This window comes from Thermobia domestica, chromosome 13 (genome assembly GCF_964235325.1).
Source record: "Thermobia domestica chromosome 13, izTheDome1.hap1.1, whole genome shotgun sequence".
Classification (NCBI taxonomy): Eukaryota; Metazoa; Arthropoda; class Insecta; order Zygentoma; family Lepismatidae; genus Thermobia; species Thermobia domestica.
In genome coordinates this window covers 95833684-95851414 of record NC_137466.1, presented here as the reverse complement: position 1 = coordinate 95851414, position 17731 = coordinate 95833684, and the positions used below count along the sequence as shown (strand labels likewise).

The 17731-nt window shown below is 34.8% G+C and overlaps 1 protein-coding gene across 1 annotated transcript; it reads left to right on the top strand.

Moving 5' to 3' along the window:
• The first annotated feature begins 1015 nt into the window (after positions 1-1015).
• Positions 1016-16586, top strand: LOC145669242 (putative peptidoglycan muropeptide transporter SLC46). The gene is made up of 6 exons (XM_081737564.1): positions 1016-1891; positions 3247-3348; positions 8307-8444; positions 12468-12551; positions 14178-14334; positions 16391-16586. The coding sequence occupies exons 1-6, from the start codon at positions 1111-1113 to the stop codon at positions 16488-16490; spliced, it is 1362 nt and encodes a 453-aa protein (XP_081593690.1). The 5' UTR covers positions 1016-1110; the 3' UTR covers positions 16491-16586.
• Positions 16587-17731: the final 1145 nt, after the last annotated feature.

Here is a 17731-nt window from a genome sequence, read left to right as displayed (position 1 = left end):
GCATGTAGCCAGTGCTTGTAAATACTAGGGATGTTCGGCTTCAAGACAACATGAAGCCATATGGCCCTAAGGTCGGTCATGATACTATTATGGGAATTGGTTGGAAAATGCTAATTTATAATTTTCTCACACATTAAGTCGCAACACTATCTGTTCCATTTGTTAGACAACCGTCCGCTTAAACGATGACTCCAAATGCCTCGATGATCCCATGTGTTCAGCTACTGGTTTGTTTCACTTTCCGCTGAGTTCTCACTAGAATCTATGGTTGCTCCAGCACTGGAATAGTAATACTACTTCTGATGTAGACTAATACTGTCTTTCATATACTTCATGTTATCGCAGTTTTCTCTCTACGGTCAGAATACGACAAAACATTTTTGGGTACCTAACACTTATCCTTAGATTGAGACGCCTACGAGATTAATATTATTATCCACCTACGAGATTTATTTGCTTCTTTAATAGAATATTCTAAACGCTGCTGTTACTTGCTAATTCTTGTGCATGCCATTGACATTTCTTGTAATTTATGTGATTTCTTTCTTGTTTATACAATTTTCACTTTCTGGTATATGATAACTGGAAAATGGATCACTGCATAGCTTCGTAAAACTCAGCGGATAATACTGGTCGTGTTTTAATTGATCCATTCAATTATGTATCTATTATAGATTTTGGCTTGCGTTTCAGAAACCATTTTAAAATTTGCAGTTATGAAGAAAGTGGGTAGGTTCTGGCAAAAGAAAAAAAAAACAAAAAAACTATTTTTAGATTCTCTTGTACTGTAAAATTTTGTTAATGAGATTTCTTTGACTTTGTTAACACGTTGGCCGCCATGTGCATAATTCTGATGCACAAATAGTGTGGTCCAAAATACCCCCAAAATTTGGCTTGGCGGCTAACGTAAGTACGAATATATTGATATTTTTTTTTAATGAACGCGATACATTTCTAATTTCTTCTGTCCTTTTCCTTTTCAGGAAATACAAATATGAAATGGATGAAAGCGATATAACAAAACCTTCAAAATCCACGATACGTAATAAAATACAATGGGTGCTTTCACTAGTAAAAATATCCTCTGTGGAGCCTGTGTTTGTAGCCCACATGATAGCTACGAATTTAGTGCTTGTAATCTCACAAAATTTGATTTTGGACAAAGTGTGTTGGTCAAAATATAACGAAACTGTGTGCGAATCATTACGAAAGCGAGATACATCTAGTTATAGGGACGAAGAACATGATGTCCAAAAAGCAGCTGCAACTATACAAGCATGGCGATCAGCCATAGAGTTCTCTTTCCCAGTAGTGTTAGTTCTGCTGCTTGGTGCATGGAGTGATCTCCATGGACGACGAGGTATTATGATATATTCTCTTAGTGGTCGAGTTCTTCAAGGACTGGCATTACTTCTTAATACATTACAATGGAATTGGTCGGCAGAAACAGCAGCGTTATATATGGCGTTACCAGTAGCTCTTACTGGATCAAACACTGCATTTGATATGGCAGCTTACAGTCACATTGCAGATGTCAGTGATGAACAAATTCGGACAGTGCGACTGGGTGTAGCTAATGGATTTTGGTGTGTGGGTACTGTGCTGGGGTTTGTGTTGTCAGGGATACTGTATCAAGCGTTGGGATTTTATTTTGTTTTCGCATGTGCTATTGTATTGGAATTAATATCAATATGCTTAGTAATTTGGCGTGTGTGCGAAGCTGAAGTATTCAAAGGAAATCATGATTGTCGTGGAATGTTGAAGGAACTTGTAGATCCAAAAAACATAATCCAACCAATTTCTACAACGTTTAAAAAGAGACCTGAACGAAGACGGATGATTATTTGTCTTATGCTGTTCTCTGTGTTTGTGTCATTTGGAGCAGTTTGTGGTAAGTCTGTTAGGCTACTGCCTCGCTAAATATAGAAGTACATATATTCTTCTCCCAATATTTCTTAGGTGTATATTGAATACTTCGGCATTACTCAGGCATACCATTTTCAGTTCCACAAAATGCCTTCTTCTTGTGCACTTATTTTTTTTATTACAATAATGATGAGCTTGCAGTGGGTTCATTGCTTTTAAAATAACGAAAATAACATAAATATTATTATTTAAATACATGGTGGCATTTACTAAACAAAATTCTATGAATCAAATTACTGTCGTAGGCATCATATTCTGGCAGATCGGAGATCGTTATTATGTGGATCGTTATAGTCTTGCGGAGATCGTTATGAAACTAGACCCAAGATCATAATTATTTATGCTTAGAGATAATTATTTATATTTAAAGTAAGACTATGCCTCCAATAGGACCAAATTTACGAATACGAACTGAATGTTTAACTGTCTCCATTAAATCTGAACATTTACGAATGTAAATCAAATCGCATCAATGTCCCTCTTTTAAAGATTCAGTTTAAATTTTATGCTTTAAAATTCATCTTAAAGTTTTATCGTAAGATACTGAAAACAACATATTAACGATTGTCACTTAACTTGAAAGAAGTAATTTTCATTTTCTTTCATTTGGCCCTACTGTACGAATAAATATGTGAATAAATATCGCTTTCCTCCCGTTTACGGATCTCATATTCCAAAGCCATGAGGATACCAATGCCAAATTCATTGACATTAGCTTATGTTATATGTCTAGATAACTATGATAATTAATATAATGCAGTATAATATTTGGGTATCGGAATGTAATAAATTATTTTGAAGAGGGAGAACTCGATTTTAGTTGTTGTGAAAATTTATTCAGGAACAATTTCAGTAAAATCGGGTTTTTGTCAATGAGTGTCTTGAAGCCAGAAAAGTTTTGTATATGCAGGGTAAACTAAAAGTAGATGGACAGTAAATAATTACATTTATATTAAGATTTAAGGATTCTCTGAACTATCTGAAAAGTAGAATAATTAAATTTAAATAAATTTTAGTTATAACATATAATATAACACTAAAACCACATTTACAATGAACACTATTGTTATAGTATAACCTTAACACAAACACTATTTCATCTTTTGTCCACTGCATTTGCTCCAGCCTGTATACTTTAAAAGATTTTAAAATATACCTTATTTTCCCGTGTGAAGAGTAATGAATGAGAGGATAATATTATTTGAATGACTAATGATCTGTTATTCAAGGAACACATTTTCACCTGCTTCTCTAACAAGAAATCGGTGATTTATAGTTTGTTTTTCCAAATAAGCATGCGTATTATTATTTCTTTTACAGGTAGACAAGCAGTTCTATATTTATATACACGCTATCGATTCAACTGGAATGAAGTGGATTACGGAATATATGGAATGTTCTTAATGATGATGGAAGTTGTAGGTAAAAGCAATTTTATGTTATTATTCTTATTATTTATTGAATAAAATATTTACCTATAGACAGCGGGTTCATGCAAAAATACATGATGCAATTTTTTGCTAAACTAAAATACAGTCCAAGCAGAGTTCAATGGTTTCTCTTTCGTATCTTTCAATCCACTCGGATACAGAATGTTATATTTGAACTAAGTTTCAAGTCATATAAACCCTTCAAAACCAGTGTAAATTGTTCCACGTTTAGTGTTTCCTGCATTTACAAAGCACGTTTAATCACTATTACATAACACATTCATGAATTCAAAACTCTTAATGTAATTAATCTATTGTAAAGAGAACGAGTTCAACAAATCAAACTCTGAACACACTAAAGTATCAACGACAATGATGTGCACAACGTCATGCATCATGGACGGGAAACAAAGAGAGAGAATGGAACCCGGGTCTTCAACGTCAAAGGTATGTAGGCTAACCGCTTAGCCACGAAGAATCTGGAGTCTCAGTTTTTCTGTCTCAGTTTTAGAATATACTAAAACGGTAGTACATAAAACATATCAGAGTAGCATAGCGCTTTTCTCTCAGAAAAGATGAAGCCCATAGCTGTGCATGTGCATCATGTGTGTATATAGCAATGGCGTAAGCAAGGAATTTTGAAGTTCAATTCCCCCTTGCAGAAAAAATTATGGAAAGATAAGCATTTATTATATATATATATATATATATATATATATATATATATAGTGGCGGATCCAGGATATGATCAAGAGAGGGGCTAAACCATAATTTGTCGTTTTATCCAGTGTAAAGCTGAATTGAAGCCCATTTTATCCAGTGTAAACCTGAGCGTCAAGGGGGGGCTATAGCCCCGTAGCCCCCCTTAGATCCGCCCTTGTATATATATCTGTTCTGCAAGGGTATGAGATTTGAGTGCTTGACCCTCTCTTTGATGAAATTCTGCGTACGCCACTGGTCTCTATTCGTAGATCAAGTCGAAGATGAAAGGCGCAAGTCAGTTTGTGTAGTTACTTATTAAAGATTTTTTACGTATACAGGTCGTTCCGGGAGGAAACCGATAAACTTCGGACACATATTCGTTACATCAACACAAGAGAAAAGTTTGTTTTGCAGTTTGTTGAGAAGCTTCAGTTTCGGAGATAAGGCAGTTTTAGGCAATTTAGTGAGTTTGATGACAGATTTTGCATTTTGTTGATGAATGCCTAGTTTTGGAGATACAGGCACTTTTAGGAAATTTAATGATATGACGTCAAATTGGCTACACAGTAACAATCACATAATAGTCAACATGTTCCTTACATCAAAAGAAGAGAATGTTTATTTTGCTCTTTGCTGAAATAAATACACACATTTTTCTTCTTCTATCTTGACTCTGGAACTATTACTTAAATAATTAATGTTTTTCTGACCATCGTATGTACTTATTTATTAAAAGTAAAATAAGTCGTAACAGTTTCAATAACGTAACGTTATCTTCTTCAGACATTAATTGGCGTATGTATGTTCATAATATTAAATTATTATTGATATACAATTTTAACTGTTTTCTATATAATTTTAAATTTTTAAGATGTAACAATAAGGTGTTGTTATAATTTGCAGTTTCATTTTAAAATTTTATATTATAACTGTTTTTTAATAATCGCTATTATTATCATTTTTCTCTTTTCTTCTTCTTATTTCCAAATATCAGTTAAATTTGAAGTTTCTTATTAATTTTATATTCTATAATGAAATCTTTCTTATCCGTGAATTTATTCTTCAATTCGTTCTAACAATCTATCCAATTCATGAATTTAAAGTTCATTTGTCCAGTTAATTAATCTTTCTCTTTTTTCTCTTTAATCCTTCTCGCTTCTTTCCACTTTCTTATCAATGTTCTATTCTCTTTTTCTAAACCTTGTACCCCTTCTCAGAAGAAAGTATTGATGGAAATTGGAGATTTCAAGATTGGAGGTAAGATCATTTACAAGATCAGATATGCAGATGGTACGGTTATTATAGCTAGAACCGAAGAAGGACTACATGAGATGATTGACAAAATAGTTGACACATAGAAACTATATGGAATGGAAATCAAAATTGAAAAATCGAAACGTGTCCTTAAGTATCGGAGTAGAAGAAAGAGACCATGAAGAGATCGATGCTATCAAGTATCTGGGAAGTACTTTGATGAGAGACGCTTAAAACACCAAAGAGAACGGTCAAGAATTTCGATAACCAAAAAAGTATTCAACAGGAAAAGATCACTCTTGAGTAACAGGGTTAATATTGGACTAAAGAAGAAGTTGGTTAAATGCTATAGGGTCTATATGGAGTATTGGACTGAACGGTTCAGAGATTTGGATAGTACGGAAATTACAGAAGAAATATTTAGAGCTTTGAAATGTAGTGTTGGAGGAAGATGGAAAAGATAAAATGGATAGAGAGAATAACAAACAAAGATGTTTCAAAAAGAGATAGGAGAGAAGAGGACGCTTTTAACCATCATCTTTCGTAGGAAGACCAATTGGACTGGACACATCTTGTGAAGAAATTGTCTTCTTCATACCAGTATAAAAGAAAATATGAAAGGAAAGAGATTAATAGGAAAAACACAACTGATCAATGATTTTATCCTTAAAATGAATTTGAACTCCCCGAAAAGTTTTGGACCCTCCCGAAATAAATTCCTGCGTATGTGCCTAACAGGAGTTCTAAAAATTTGTGCTTCAACAGCAAGAAGTAAGAACACATTTTCTAGTCTTAGAAGGGAACACCACGAAGAGAATCAATGCTTCACGATGGAAAATCAAACCTTCTATTCACATCCGAAAAACAATGCTCGAGCACTTTAGATATGGAGTTCTTTGGTCGAAAAATTTCCAAGACTCTCTCTATAATATTACAACTGGACAAGGTTTGCGGGAAGTGAAATAAAATTCTAAAACAAGTATAGATAGAGACCTATCAATGAGCATGGCTTCTATTACTTCTTGTGCTATAGAGTCTCGAAGACAAGTTCTTGTTTCTTTATTTTCAGAGTAGCGTGCTAGATTTTCATTTGTTTGATTTGGAATACAATAGCCTAATCTTATTTCATTAGGTATTCAAAGCACAAATGATAGAAGTTCTCAAACTACATGCATCATGCTCGGAAATGTTTATGGTATATGGCTTCATACGGTATATAGTATATGGACGCTTAAATGTCCCGGATTTCAGCGAAGAAAAAAGGGAATATTATAGTTTGCTTTTTTCACAGGATTAGGTATGTAATTACTCTCTTCAACTTGGCAATTCAAAAGTATTAAAAAAACTTGAATACATTACAACATTGATTTAATTAAGTTCACGATTTAACTACTTTGACACTGAATGAAGCATTCGTTTCATTGGGGTAGGAACAAAAGGTTTTACTGCTCAATCTTATTGTTATCTTCAGTACTCTATTTCAATCAGCGTCTTGTTTCTGAAATATTTTAATCACTGACAGATATTTTTGGTAATTTTCCGCTGACCATTTAAGAAGAAAAATATTGTTTTAATTAATAAAACTGAACAGACAACAATGCGAAAATGTGTATTGTTTTTTTAAATAGAAGGTTATGAGATGTGGGAAAACTTATTTTTTAAAATTATTTGCGGCAGATTTATTTTTACTTCTTTTTACGCAACAATAATACTTGAACAACTCTAATGGAAGAAAGTAAATTAGTATATAACTCTACTTTTCATTTTAAGAATTTCAAAGATTCTTCTAATTTAGTAGCGTCCCGGATTTTAATTTTTGAAATATGGCAACCCTAAGTGCGTGATTAGTGTGATAGAGCCATATTGTGATCAATCATGAACTCTACTTTTTCAGGTATACAATTACCACCGCACGCTGCACCTAATTGCACTTCCACATTTGAATTATCTGAAATCATGTCGAAGGCAGAGCAATCTTTCATGCCATCTGTCATGAGTCGAGAAAATGTTTAAGACAAACGATTGGCACTGTTTTACCGCAGATTTATTTTGCAAAGAAACGTGGCGGATCCCAATTGAAGAAACCGTAATGAAACTAGTTTTTATTTATTACAATGCCATCTATCACGAATTGACAAAAATGTTTGGAATACAATTTACTTATCTTTCCTTGTAGAATCCGAATATGCAATAAAAAAAAATGGGAGTCCCATTTAAGTTTTCAAAGTTGCTCTCCATTCCACCCCCAGGGGAGGTAATGAGGTAATTTTATCACAGGTGAATTTCCTCGTCCAAAATATTAACTTTTTTATTTTGGATCTTTTTTCCATATATTTTTTCAGTCTTAAGTTAAAAAAAACACCCAATATACAGAGTATCCCAGGAGGAAGGGGCCATACTTCGGAAAATGGTAGTATGGCTGATTCTAAGCCAAAAAGTTCACATGAGCATGGGTCCTAATTTAAATGATTTGAGAACTACAGGCTGTGAACAATTTTTGACTTTGCTTACCTTGTAGTTATTCTACAGGGGTGGAACATAGTAGATTTGAAGGGTGATGGAATAGCTTTTCCAATGGTATGCAATACGTGGTAGTGGTGTCTTTGGAAGAGAAGTTATTGAGGGATATTTAGGAATCAGTGTTGCCAGCCAATTTCTTTAAATAACATTAACTTTCGCAAATTTTCCTCAGTAGTTTCCCTTCCGAAGACAACAGTGCGACATGTTGCATACCGTTGGGGATGTCATTCCATTACCTTTCAAATCCCTTATACCTCACCTCTGTAGAGTAATTATAGAGTGAACAATACGCAACACAAAGTAAAAAATGGTTCACAATCTGTAGCTCTCAAACCGTTGAGATTAGGTCTAATGTTATGTGAACCTTTTTGCTTAGAATCACCCATACTATCATTTCCCAAAATATTCCCTCTTCCTTCTGGGACATTCTGTACACACTTCATCAATATTTAATACTTTTTTTTTAATTTGCAGGTACATTTTTCGCCATGACAGTTTTCAGTTACAAATTAAAATTGCACGATGCTATTGTTGGTATTATGTCTTGTGTCAGTCAAGTTCTATCCAGTACTTTCTACATATTTACGTACACTTCATGGTCCATGTATGTTGGTGAGTACTACAATTTCTCTCTCTCTCTCTCTCTCTTTATTGTACTGTTAAAACATGTCTCAATATTTTATTACATTCTTCCGGATGCTACCCACTCATCAGGTCAGTATACTATTTATAAAACTGCCCGAGATAAGAAATCTTCAACAGTTTCAAGAATCTTTATGGAATATCGGAAATTCTGGAGAGTTTTCCAAAAGAAGAAACGAATTTAACCATTAAAGACGTTCATTTTGCACTAACCTTATTCACTCTCATATCAAATCTCACGACCTTACCCGCTTTTAAAATTACGTCGGTTTCACGACCTTAACTTCACTCACTTCACACTCACATTGATCTTACTATCCGAATCTCACTCGCTGTCACTCACACATTGATCTTAACGAACATACTCTCACTAGCTCTTTGGCTTACACCGATCTCACAACTCTACTTTCACTTTCACGATCTCATTCTCTCTGACTCTCAAATTCTTTCATAACCTGAACAGCCCTTGTTCTCACAGTCGCATCCGTTTTACTGTCTTACTCTCACTTGCTCTCTCATCGACCCGACGTCTCACTTGCTTTTATTATCACATCTACTCTCATCCCGTAATATCAATCTTACTTGCTCCCACACTCACTTCGATATAACAACTTCATTCTCACTCCAAGATGAATCTCTCTAAACCCAGTGATTGTCCTTCCACGTCACTACACACGTCTACCGCAGAATCTTCATCTCCATAACATGTATCTTTTGTACCTCTCTGTCTTCGTTCAGTATAATATGACAGGTCTCACTACTTTTTGTGAACTTTTTCTTTGAAGCGTATTTGTAACCTACCGTCACACAATCAATACTCTTGCCGCTTCTCTCCATTTTGTACAACCGCTGCTAATTCTGTTGTTTATATCTTCTTCTGTTTCTGCATTTTCCTGTGGTATTGATCTCACGTACTTGAATTACTTCATCATTACCACTTCGTCTAGTAGTATTTTTGTATTTTAGATTACATTTTTGCTGAATGGGCAATGCAAATATTCTGCGTTGGTGTTACTAATTCTAAGCCCTTTGCTCTCCATTCTCCTCTTCAGGTATCTCTCTTCTCTTGCAGCGCTGCCCTGATCTCATTCACCACCACGATGTCGTTCACAAATTATACATTCTAAGGTGTTAACTCTTAGATATCAATAGTAAGCTTGTGCTTTACAACTGGAAGAAAGGTGTGGGCTAAGACTAGACCGTAATGAGGTCCCACTTTAACTGTGAACTCTTCTGTTATTCCACAGAAGCTCCTTACTCCTGTCCTACATCCATTATACATATTTTGAATCAAACAAATGTATTGTTCGGAACCCACTTTTCAGTGAACACCAAGTAAGATCCAGTGGGCCTCTATTATATGGTTTATCTAGGTCGATTAAAAGTATGTGTAGGTCTTTCCGGGATTCTCTATACTGTTCCATTAGCACTAAGTGGAAATATTGCATCCGATGTCGACTATCCTGTCATGAAACCAAATTGATTCTCTGTTATTTTGGTTCCATCCCTCAATCTTCCTTCTATCAGCCTCTCCTAGAACTTTATTGCATGGCTCAGAAGTTTTATTTCCCTGTAGTTGCCACATTCTTGCACAACTACTTTGTTTTTGAAAACCGACACAACGTAGCTGCTTCTTAATTCTTTTGGTATATTTCCTGTTTCCAACATCCTATTAAAAAGTACAGTAAACCACTGCGCTCCTTCTTTAATTAAAGTTTTTCGTACTTCGATAGGAATATTATCCGATCCTGGAGCTTTACCACTTTCCATCTTTTTCATGGTATTTTCCACTTTTACTATAGTCATGGGCCGAACAAGTCTCTGATTGAAGGGTAGATTTTCACAAGTTTCCCCGAAATTTTCTTCATTGAGAAGTTTCTGCAAATATTTCTTCCAACACTTCTTTATCTTGTCACTTGTCAGAATCTCGATATTTTCATTCTTGATGCAGCACATACGCGAAACATCATTCTTTTGCTTCTCTCTTGCCCTCGAAAGCTTGTAAATCATCTCTCATCTTTGTTTCCATGTTGTTGTACAACTCATTATAAGCCTTACCCTTTGCTACACTAACTGCCTTATTGGAGTTCTTCTTTGCCTCCTTGTAATCTTTCAGGTCTTGTTTATTGCCAGAGTTCTTCCATTTTTTGTATCGTTTCTTTTTCTCCTTCACAGCGCTTGAACTTCTTTGATCCATTACCATTTTCTTTATTGATGAGACCTCTTCAATTTGTTTCTCTCACAACTTTCCTTACTGTTTTCCCTTAGTGCTACTGATACTCAAGTTTGCTCTTCTTTCTAATGCATCTCTTCTTCCTTTATTTACAGTACTTGTGGTAATTTCCTGTCAAATCTTTTCAGCATTTGCTCCACCTAGTTTCCACTACTTCATTCAAACAAGAACATTTTGTCGTCTTCTTCCTACATTTTCCTTGATGTAGATATCGATTAATATGAGACGATGGTGGTTAGGCTTTCACCTGGTATTACTTTGCAGTCCTTTGCATCACGTAGATGTTGTCTCTCCCATAATATATAAGTTCTCTTTTTATAAAAAGTATTCAGGATACAAAGATCGTATGCTTCCGCCACTTGTGGTATGTTCTTCATTTCTATCTCCCAATTCATATCCTAGGCTTCCTTGTGGCTATGCGAATAGAGTATTCGTCTTTGCCGTGGGAGACTCGGATTCGATTCCTGGCGGGAGTTCATGTGGTTAAGCTAGCGTCTCATATAGTCTAGCTGCTAAACAGGACGCTAAGCTCAAAGTCAAATTCAATCCATATCCTCCACGTATTCTTTCATATCCTGATCTTGATTAACCTACATGCCTATATAGATCTCCTTCTAAGATACGCTTCTCATATAACGAATAACTGAAAATATTATCTAACTCCATCCAAAATTCTTGCTGTCTTCTCATCATACCCAACTTATGGGACATAGCCATTGACTATATTCAAGGTTTCTCTTTCTCCTAGCACGAGCTTGATTATAATAATTTTGCCACTTACTTTCTTCGCGTCCATTAATTTCTCCTTTGTATTCTTATTCAAGACAACTCTAATGCCAGTTTTATTTCCCCGCGAATATAAACTGGTATCCATTTTCTATTTCCTTCGACCTTGAACTATTCCATTTAGTCTCCTGAATGCATACTATGTTTACTCTTCTTTTTGCCAACGTCTCCGGTAACTCGTAGTTCCTACTTGCCAAGTCTCGGCGTTCCACGTTCCTATTTTGATCTGCTTTTCTGGGCTCGTTTCTTTAGCTCCATCTGTCCATTGTTAAGGGGTAACTTTTGCTCACTTCTCATTGCGTTAAGGCAATCGGTTCGCGCGTCGCTTCTGGAGTGTAACAAGTAAATGCAATAGAGTAACAACTTCTAATAAGTAACAATAGATAGTTACTAAAAATCTGCAGCACACTGCATCATTGGGCATATTTTCAATTATCAGGGTAGTATATTTTATTCTTTCCGTCTTTTTGTACTAATTTGTTTTAATGTTTGTGTGCAGTAAAATGAAACTCCAGAGCTTCAGTTGTTTATTATCCACAGTCTAGAACATTTCAACGTGAATGTATATATGTCAAAATATAGGCAGTTCAGTATAGTAGTCTACAGATGGATATTAATATATAAAGTGTAAAAAGTTAATTGCTTTTAACTTCAACTTTTCGCTAGAGTGCATTAAAATCATAGAAGAAATACTACGTATGTAGGAATTGTATAAAAATTGCAAATGATAATATTATTGCAATAGAATTATAATAATATAAAATAGTTGTAATATATCTTAAAGATAATAATAACTGTATATTATAATAAAACAAAAAAGACACAAGTGTGACTATTTTTTAGAAGCATATCCTACAAAAATTTGATAGAGTATAATGATATCTTATTATGATTAAGATGTGTGATGTATAAGTATAATGATTATGATCATGATGTAGTATTGCATTTATATTAATCGTGTTTTATTATTGCAGCTCCATTGGTTGAAATACCAAATGGACAAGTTGTTCTGATACCCCGTTCAGTTATAACGAAATTAGTAGATCCATCTGAACAAGGTATGACACTAATATTCTTCCTTAATATTCTAATAAATACATTAATAGAGTTCCTTGATCTTCTATATTATTTTATGTGTATTAGTTCTCCTTATAAGAACAATGTAACAATTCAAATTTGCCAGAAATCTATAGACCGCATCACCCATCTTCAAGAATCATCCTCGTCCGAAAATTAATTTTACCATCATCAACCGAGAGTTAATGGAATGACAAGATTATGAATAACTGAGAAAACTTCCATAATTTTATATAAAATTTCACACACACACACACACACACACACACACACACACACATATATATATATATATATATCGTAATTTCAGACTTTTGAGGTTACTCTTGATAAAATAACTTACGCTGGCAAGGATGATTTCAGAAGATTTCCTCCGAAGGATACTTTCAGTACATTGGGGGTCAAAAATAGTATTACGAAAATACTGAGATTTTATTGAGCGGGAATTTATTGAAGATACTACGATCCCATGTGGGAATTTCATACCTATGAGGGGAAATATTTCCCTGGTCTACCCCCTGAAATCATCACTGCTGCAAAATTGCTGCTTATCTATCAATGATTGCATAGTGTATTTATTTCCTGGAGGTAAATTCATGTCAAGTAGTCCAGGAAAGGCTTAGATCGTTGCTCAACAATTTTTTTAAAATATTTAATATTTTCTCTGCAGGTACCTTTTAATGTTGTTAGTTCAAAACAAACATTATGGTTTAAACACAGTGATTGCAGATTTTGAGTAGCTGCTATATTTGTTTCCGAAGATTCTGTGTTGTCGAAAGTGGTTATTGAATCTCAAATTTCTCAGGTCCTATTTCTTCTGTCGATGTAGGACGAAACCAAACTGTTCAGCAAATTGCAAGCTATAAGAATATTGACAACCAAGAGATATGAAAAGGTGAATTTGTGCTTTGTAAACATGTCATTAACGGAAGACGTCCTAACTTTCGCAGATGATGTTTGCAAGAAGGAAAAGCGTCAGGAAATTAACTTTCTTCTGGATTAAGACCTCTGTCATAGATGTACTCATGCATGAAGTTTCAGCTTTCTGATATATCCCCTTGTTTTGCAGGTTTTGTGAAACTTCAGAAAACTGAAGAAAAAAAAAATGATGGAAAACAAACCTAAATGAATTTTCTCAAAGTGGCACATAAATGAGTTTCTAAAGTCTAATCGTAGCTAATTCTCTTTCTTCTTATCAGAAAGAAGTTGTAATATCTTTACACATTGCGAGGAAGTCGTTATAAGACCCTTTCAAAGTGACTTTTCTTTCAATCGTGACAAATTAATTTTCCCAAACTCACGACTTGATCAACCTTTAGATACCTAGGAGATAAGTTTTTCTATCGTTACTTCTAAATACGTATTACGAAAGCTGATCCTTAGTTACTATTTTTAAGTGTTAACTAGTTGTTGAGATTTGAGACTACTGCTTTCTCGCATCAGAAAAAAAAGTTATTACCAAACTTAATTAAACTTGTTTAAGAGTTATTTTCAACAACGAAGGATTCACATATCAATTCAAACTTTAAAATTAAGATAGGCTCTCTTTAAAGTATATGATATCAAAATTTTAAATACTTATTTGTTATTTAATTCCTGTTTTACAGGTAAAATCAATGCAATGTTTGGTTGTATGGAGACAGTGATTCCTCTGATCTTTGAACCGCTATATAATGAAATCTATGCAAAAACGTTGACAACATTCCTGGGAGCATTTTTCTTGGTATCAGCGATTCTCACAGCTCCACCTATTGTAATCTTCACGTAAGTTCTTTAATATCCACTTGTTGCATATGTAAGTTAACTAAAAAGTACACGAACGACTTGCTTCCATTTATTTCTTGCACGCTCAGGGCCGGATTTAGCATTTTGGCGCCCCTAGGCCCAATAATTTTTTCCGTTCCCTAATCTGGTTAAAGTTACTTTCCTAAAAACCTTTATTAAAAAATTATATCAGGCCTATATGTTAATTGGTTAAACACCACTCCACGATGCAATTTTATCATTGCAAGTTTTTTGAGGAATTTACTTGGTTCTGGGCTTAACAAAATACCGTTAATATATTAACAAAAGATTGGTGAATAACATTGGTTTTGTTCAATTTAGCCATTTAGGAAAATAAATAAAAAAAACTGTAATACATTATAAAATAGTTTTAATCTCAGAAACACAGCTTACATGAAATATTTTGATAACGTGACACAAAAACTGTGTTTTAAAGTAAAACTAGATATTTTGTATGTACAAATAGTAAATTGTACTAGTATAAAAAACGACACTTTTCCGTTCGATTACGAGATTGCCTATCTAAAATTAAAAATATTACAAACAAGTATGTAAAAGCTATAAAAATGAATAATAGAAATAAAAATCGTACTTACGACATAAATTGAAATTAAGTTGATGCATAATGTTGAAAAATAGTTTAACTTCACCAACAATTATTTGTTCCAATGAACTTCAAAATCAGAATGCTTTATTAGCCTGATTTTTAAAAATCAATTCAAAAAATATCTTAAGTTATGGCTATTTATTTTTATTTCTAGATATTTTTTAATTTTTTCTCTCGGCCGTGCGCCCCCTGGGAGCTTGCGCCCATAGGCCCGGGCCTACCGGGCCTATTGGGAAATCCGGCCCTGTGCACGCTGCATATAGGAGTGTGTTGTTGTTATTAAAACATCTTTTGTATTACTCCATTCTGACAGTCAGTGCTTTATTTTACTTTAGCGTCCCTCTTCAGCACCGAAGCTATATGAGACGTGGGCTCACAGCTTAAGATGGAATCCAAACCACCGTAATGCTTTCAGATTTTGTAACTCAGACTCCCGCACCGGGAATCAAACACGAGACCACATGCACCAAAATCACATGTACTACCCACTAGACCAGAAGAAAAGACTCACTTTTTTGTGACAATTAGGACTATGGATATGCACGAGATGAGAGAAGAAAGATTAAAAAAAAAATAAATAGAAACACACATTCCGAGAGGAGGCATCACTTCTTGACATCCTTTCGATATGAAACAGCCTCAACTCTTGATTGATTGATTGAATTGGAATTTAGCATCTCTCTCACAAGGGACATGTTTCGGTTCGAACGCGAGGATCGACATAAATCTTGGTAGACATATACAGGACAAAGTACTGACCACTGTAGGGGGAGTCATTCCCGTGTAAAATTCGTTTTCCGCCGACAGCATCACCTATCCTTCGAAACATTAGCAGTTAGATTCCGCGTTCTAGGCGCTGAGTGAAGATCAGTCAGGTGCGTCAGTGTGTGGTAGTAAGCTTCAATTAGTGTTAGGTGTGGTAGTCAATGTGAAAAAATGGGGCGCTTCTGTTGGCATTAACCGCCTTCATGTAGTTGAACTGTTAAAAGACAAACTAAGGGGCAAATTTAGTGAAGTCGGTTGGAGTAAAAGATGAGTCATTTGCGCGACATTTTTGTGCAATGTAATTATCAATGAGTACGGTCAGATCAAGGTCACAGGTTACCTTGAGAAGCCATTTGACATGATGAGGTACGGACATTGCGTTGTTTTCAGTGTATTCAAGTGGGTCTGTATTCTTGTTGAAGAGGGGTACTAAATCCTAGCAACTCTTCCCCTTGCGTGCATCACTATCTACAACTGAGAAACTACACATTATTTCTTGACTTTGAAATATTCAACATGTAACAGCTAGATTCAATTTTCTTAAAGTCGAATTTCAGCAATGAGATGGACATCATGTCATGAAAATATACACGTGAAAAATCGTAAAACATTATAAAAGTCTTTGTTTACGGCAATTAATAAATAAATTTCCTTTTATTATAGGTGGATGTATTTAAAAGATAAAGCTAAGAAGCAATCAGAAACCAGCTACGCAGATGGCACTACCGTAGAAAGAAGTGGCTTAACTACATCAACAGAATGAGCCTCCACATAATGTAGGCACTAAGTTCAAGACATCGATTATGTCAGTGTTTGAGTACTACCTATGACCATTGATAGGCCTTGTAATAAAAAGAAAATGAGAATCCAATGAAAAGTGATTTATTTTTCCTTTCCACTGTATTTTAATTTATGATAAGATCATCAGTATTCTGCTATCACTGGGAGTTACCGCAAATCCTGAAACGTTTATCCATTACGACCCTCCACTTGGTTGGTTGATCGATTTAGAGTTTAGCTTCCCTTTAACCGAGGCTCTATAAAATATGGACTTACAGCTTAACGTGGATCCGAACCACATTAACTGGTACCGAGAATCGAGTTGAGTTGGTTTTGAGTTTTACGTCCCGTTCAGCAGCTATGCTATGAGACGTGGACCTACTGATTAATGTGGAATCCACATGAGCTCCCACCGGGAATCGAATCCGGGTCTTCCACACCAAAGGCGCGTACGCTAACCGCTTAGCCGTCCCGTGCTAAGGGTGCATACGCTAACCATATAGCCACGAGGGAACTCTTATTTATTTCTTATCCATCCCTTAGTGTATCCATCTATCTTTTCTTACCCTTTTTTACTTCCACCATACTTTTTAAAACAAATTTCAGATTATAATTTATTCTTTAACAATGTTCTAACCAACTTCTATTCTACGTTTCAAGTACCTACAATATTGTTCTTTACTCCAGGCTAAACTTACCCTAAGTTTGCGGATTTATCCTCTTTCAAGAGCTACGACTTAGTTCAGGGACTTCCAAAGACTACGAATAATGCTTCCACACTGGAGTTCAAATTAAGGAGCGTTAACAACACTAATCCTATCCCTAACTTAATTTGATCACAGTTCCTAATTCAACTAAATCAATGAGTGAAAGAACAGTATGTGAAGTGCAGAGTGATCAGGTCAATAAATCTGCTTATCACAGTGGAAATTAAGGGACTATGTCCTTAGGTCTAATCAGTATTTAATCAATTATTTTTGCATATCTATATTCATGTTTAATAGTTATTCATACAGATATAATAGTGGTTATAGATATAGAAATTAATGGGAGGAAATACAACTGAGATATTTGAAATCTCAATAATATAGAAAATGTTAGCTTCAGGAGGAAGTACTTGCAGATTTTCTGAAATCAATTTCAGTTAGAGAAAGTCAAGAGCAGATGATCTAAAAATGAGTTACCAACCCGTTTGTGTACCTTCATCAAGAATATAATAAGATA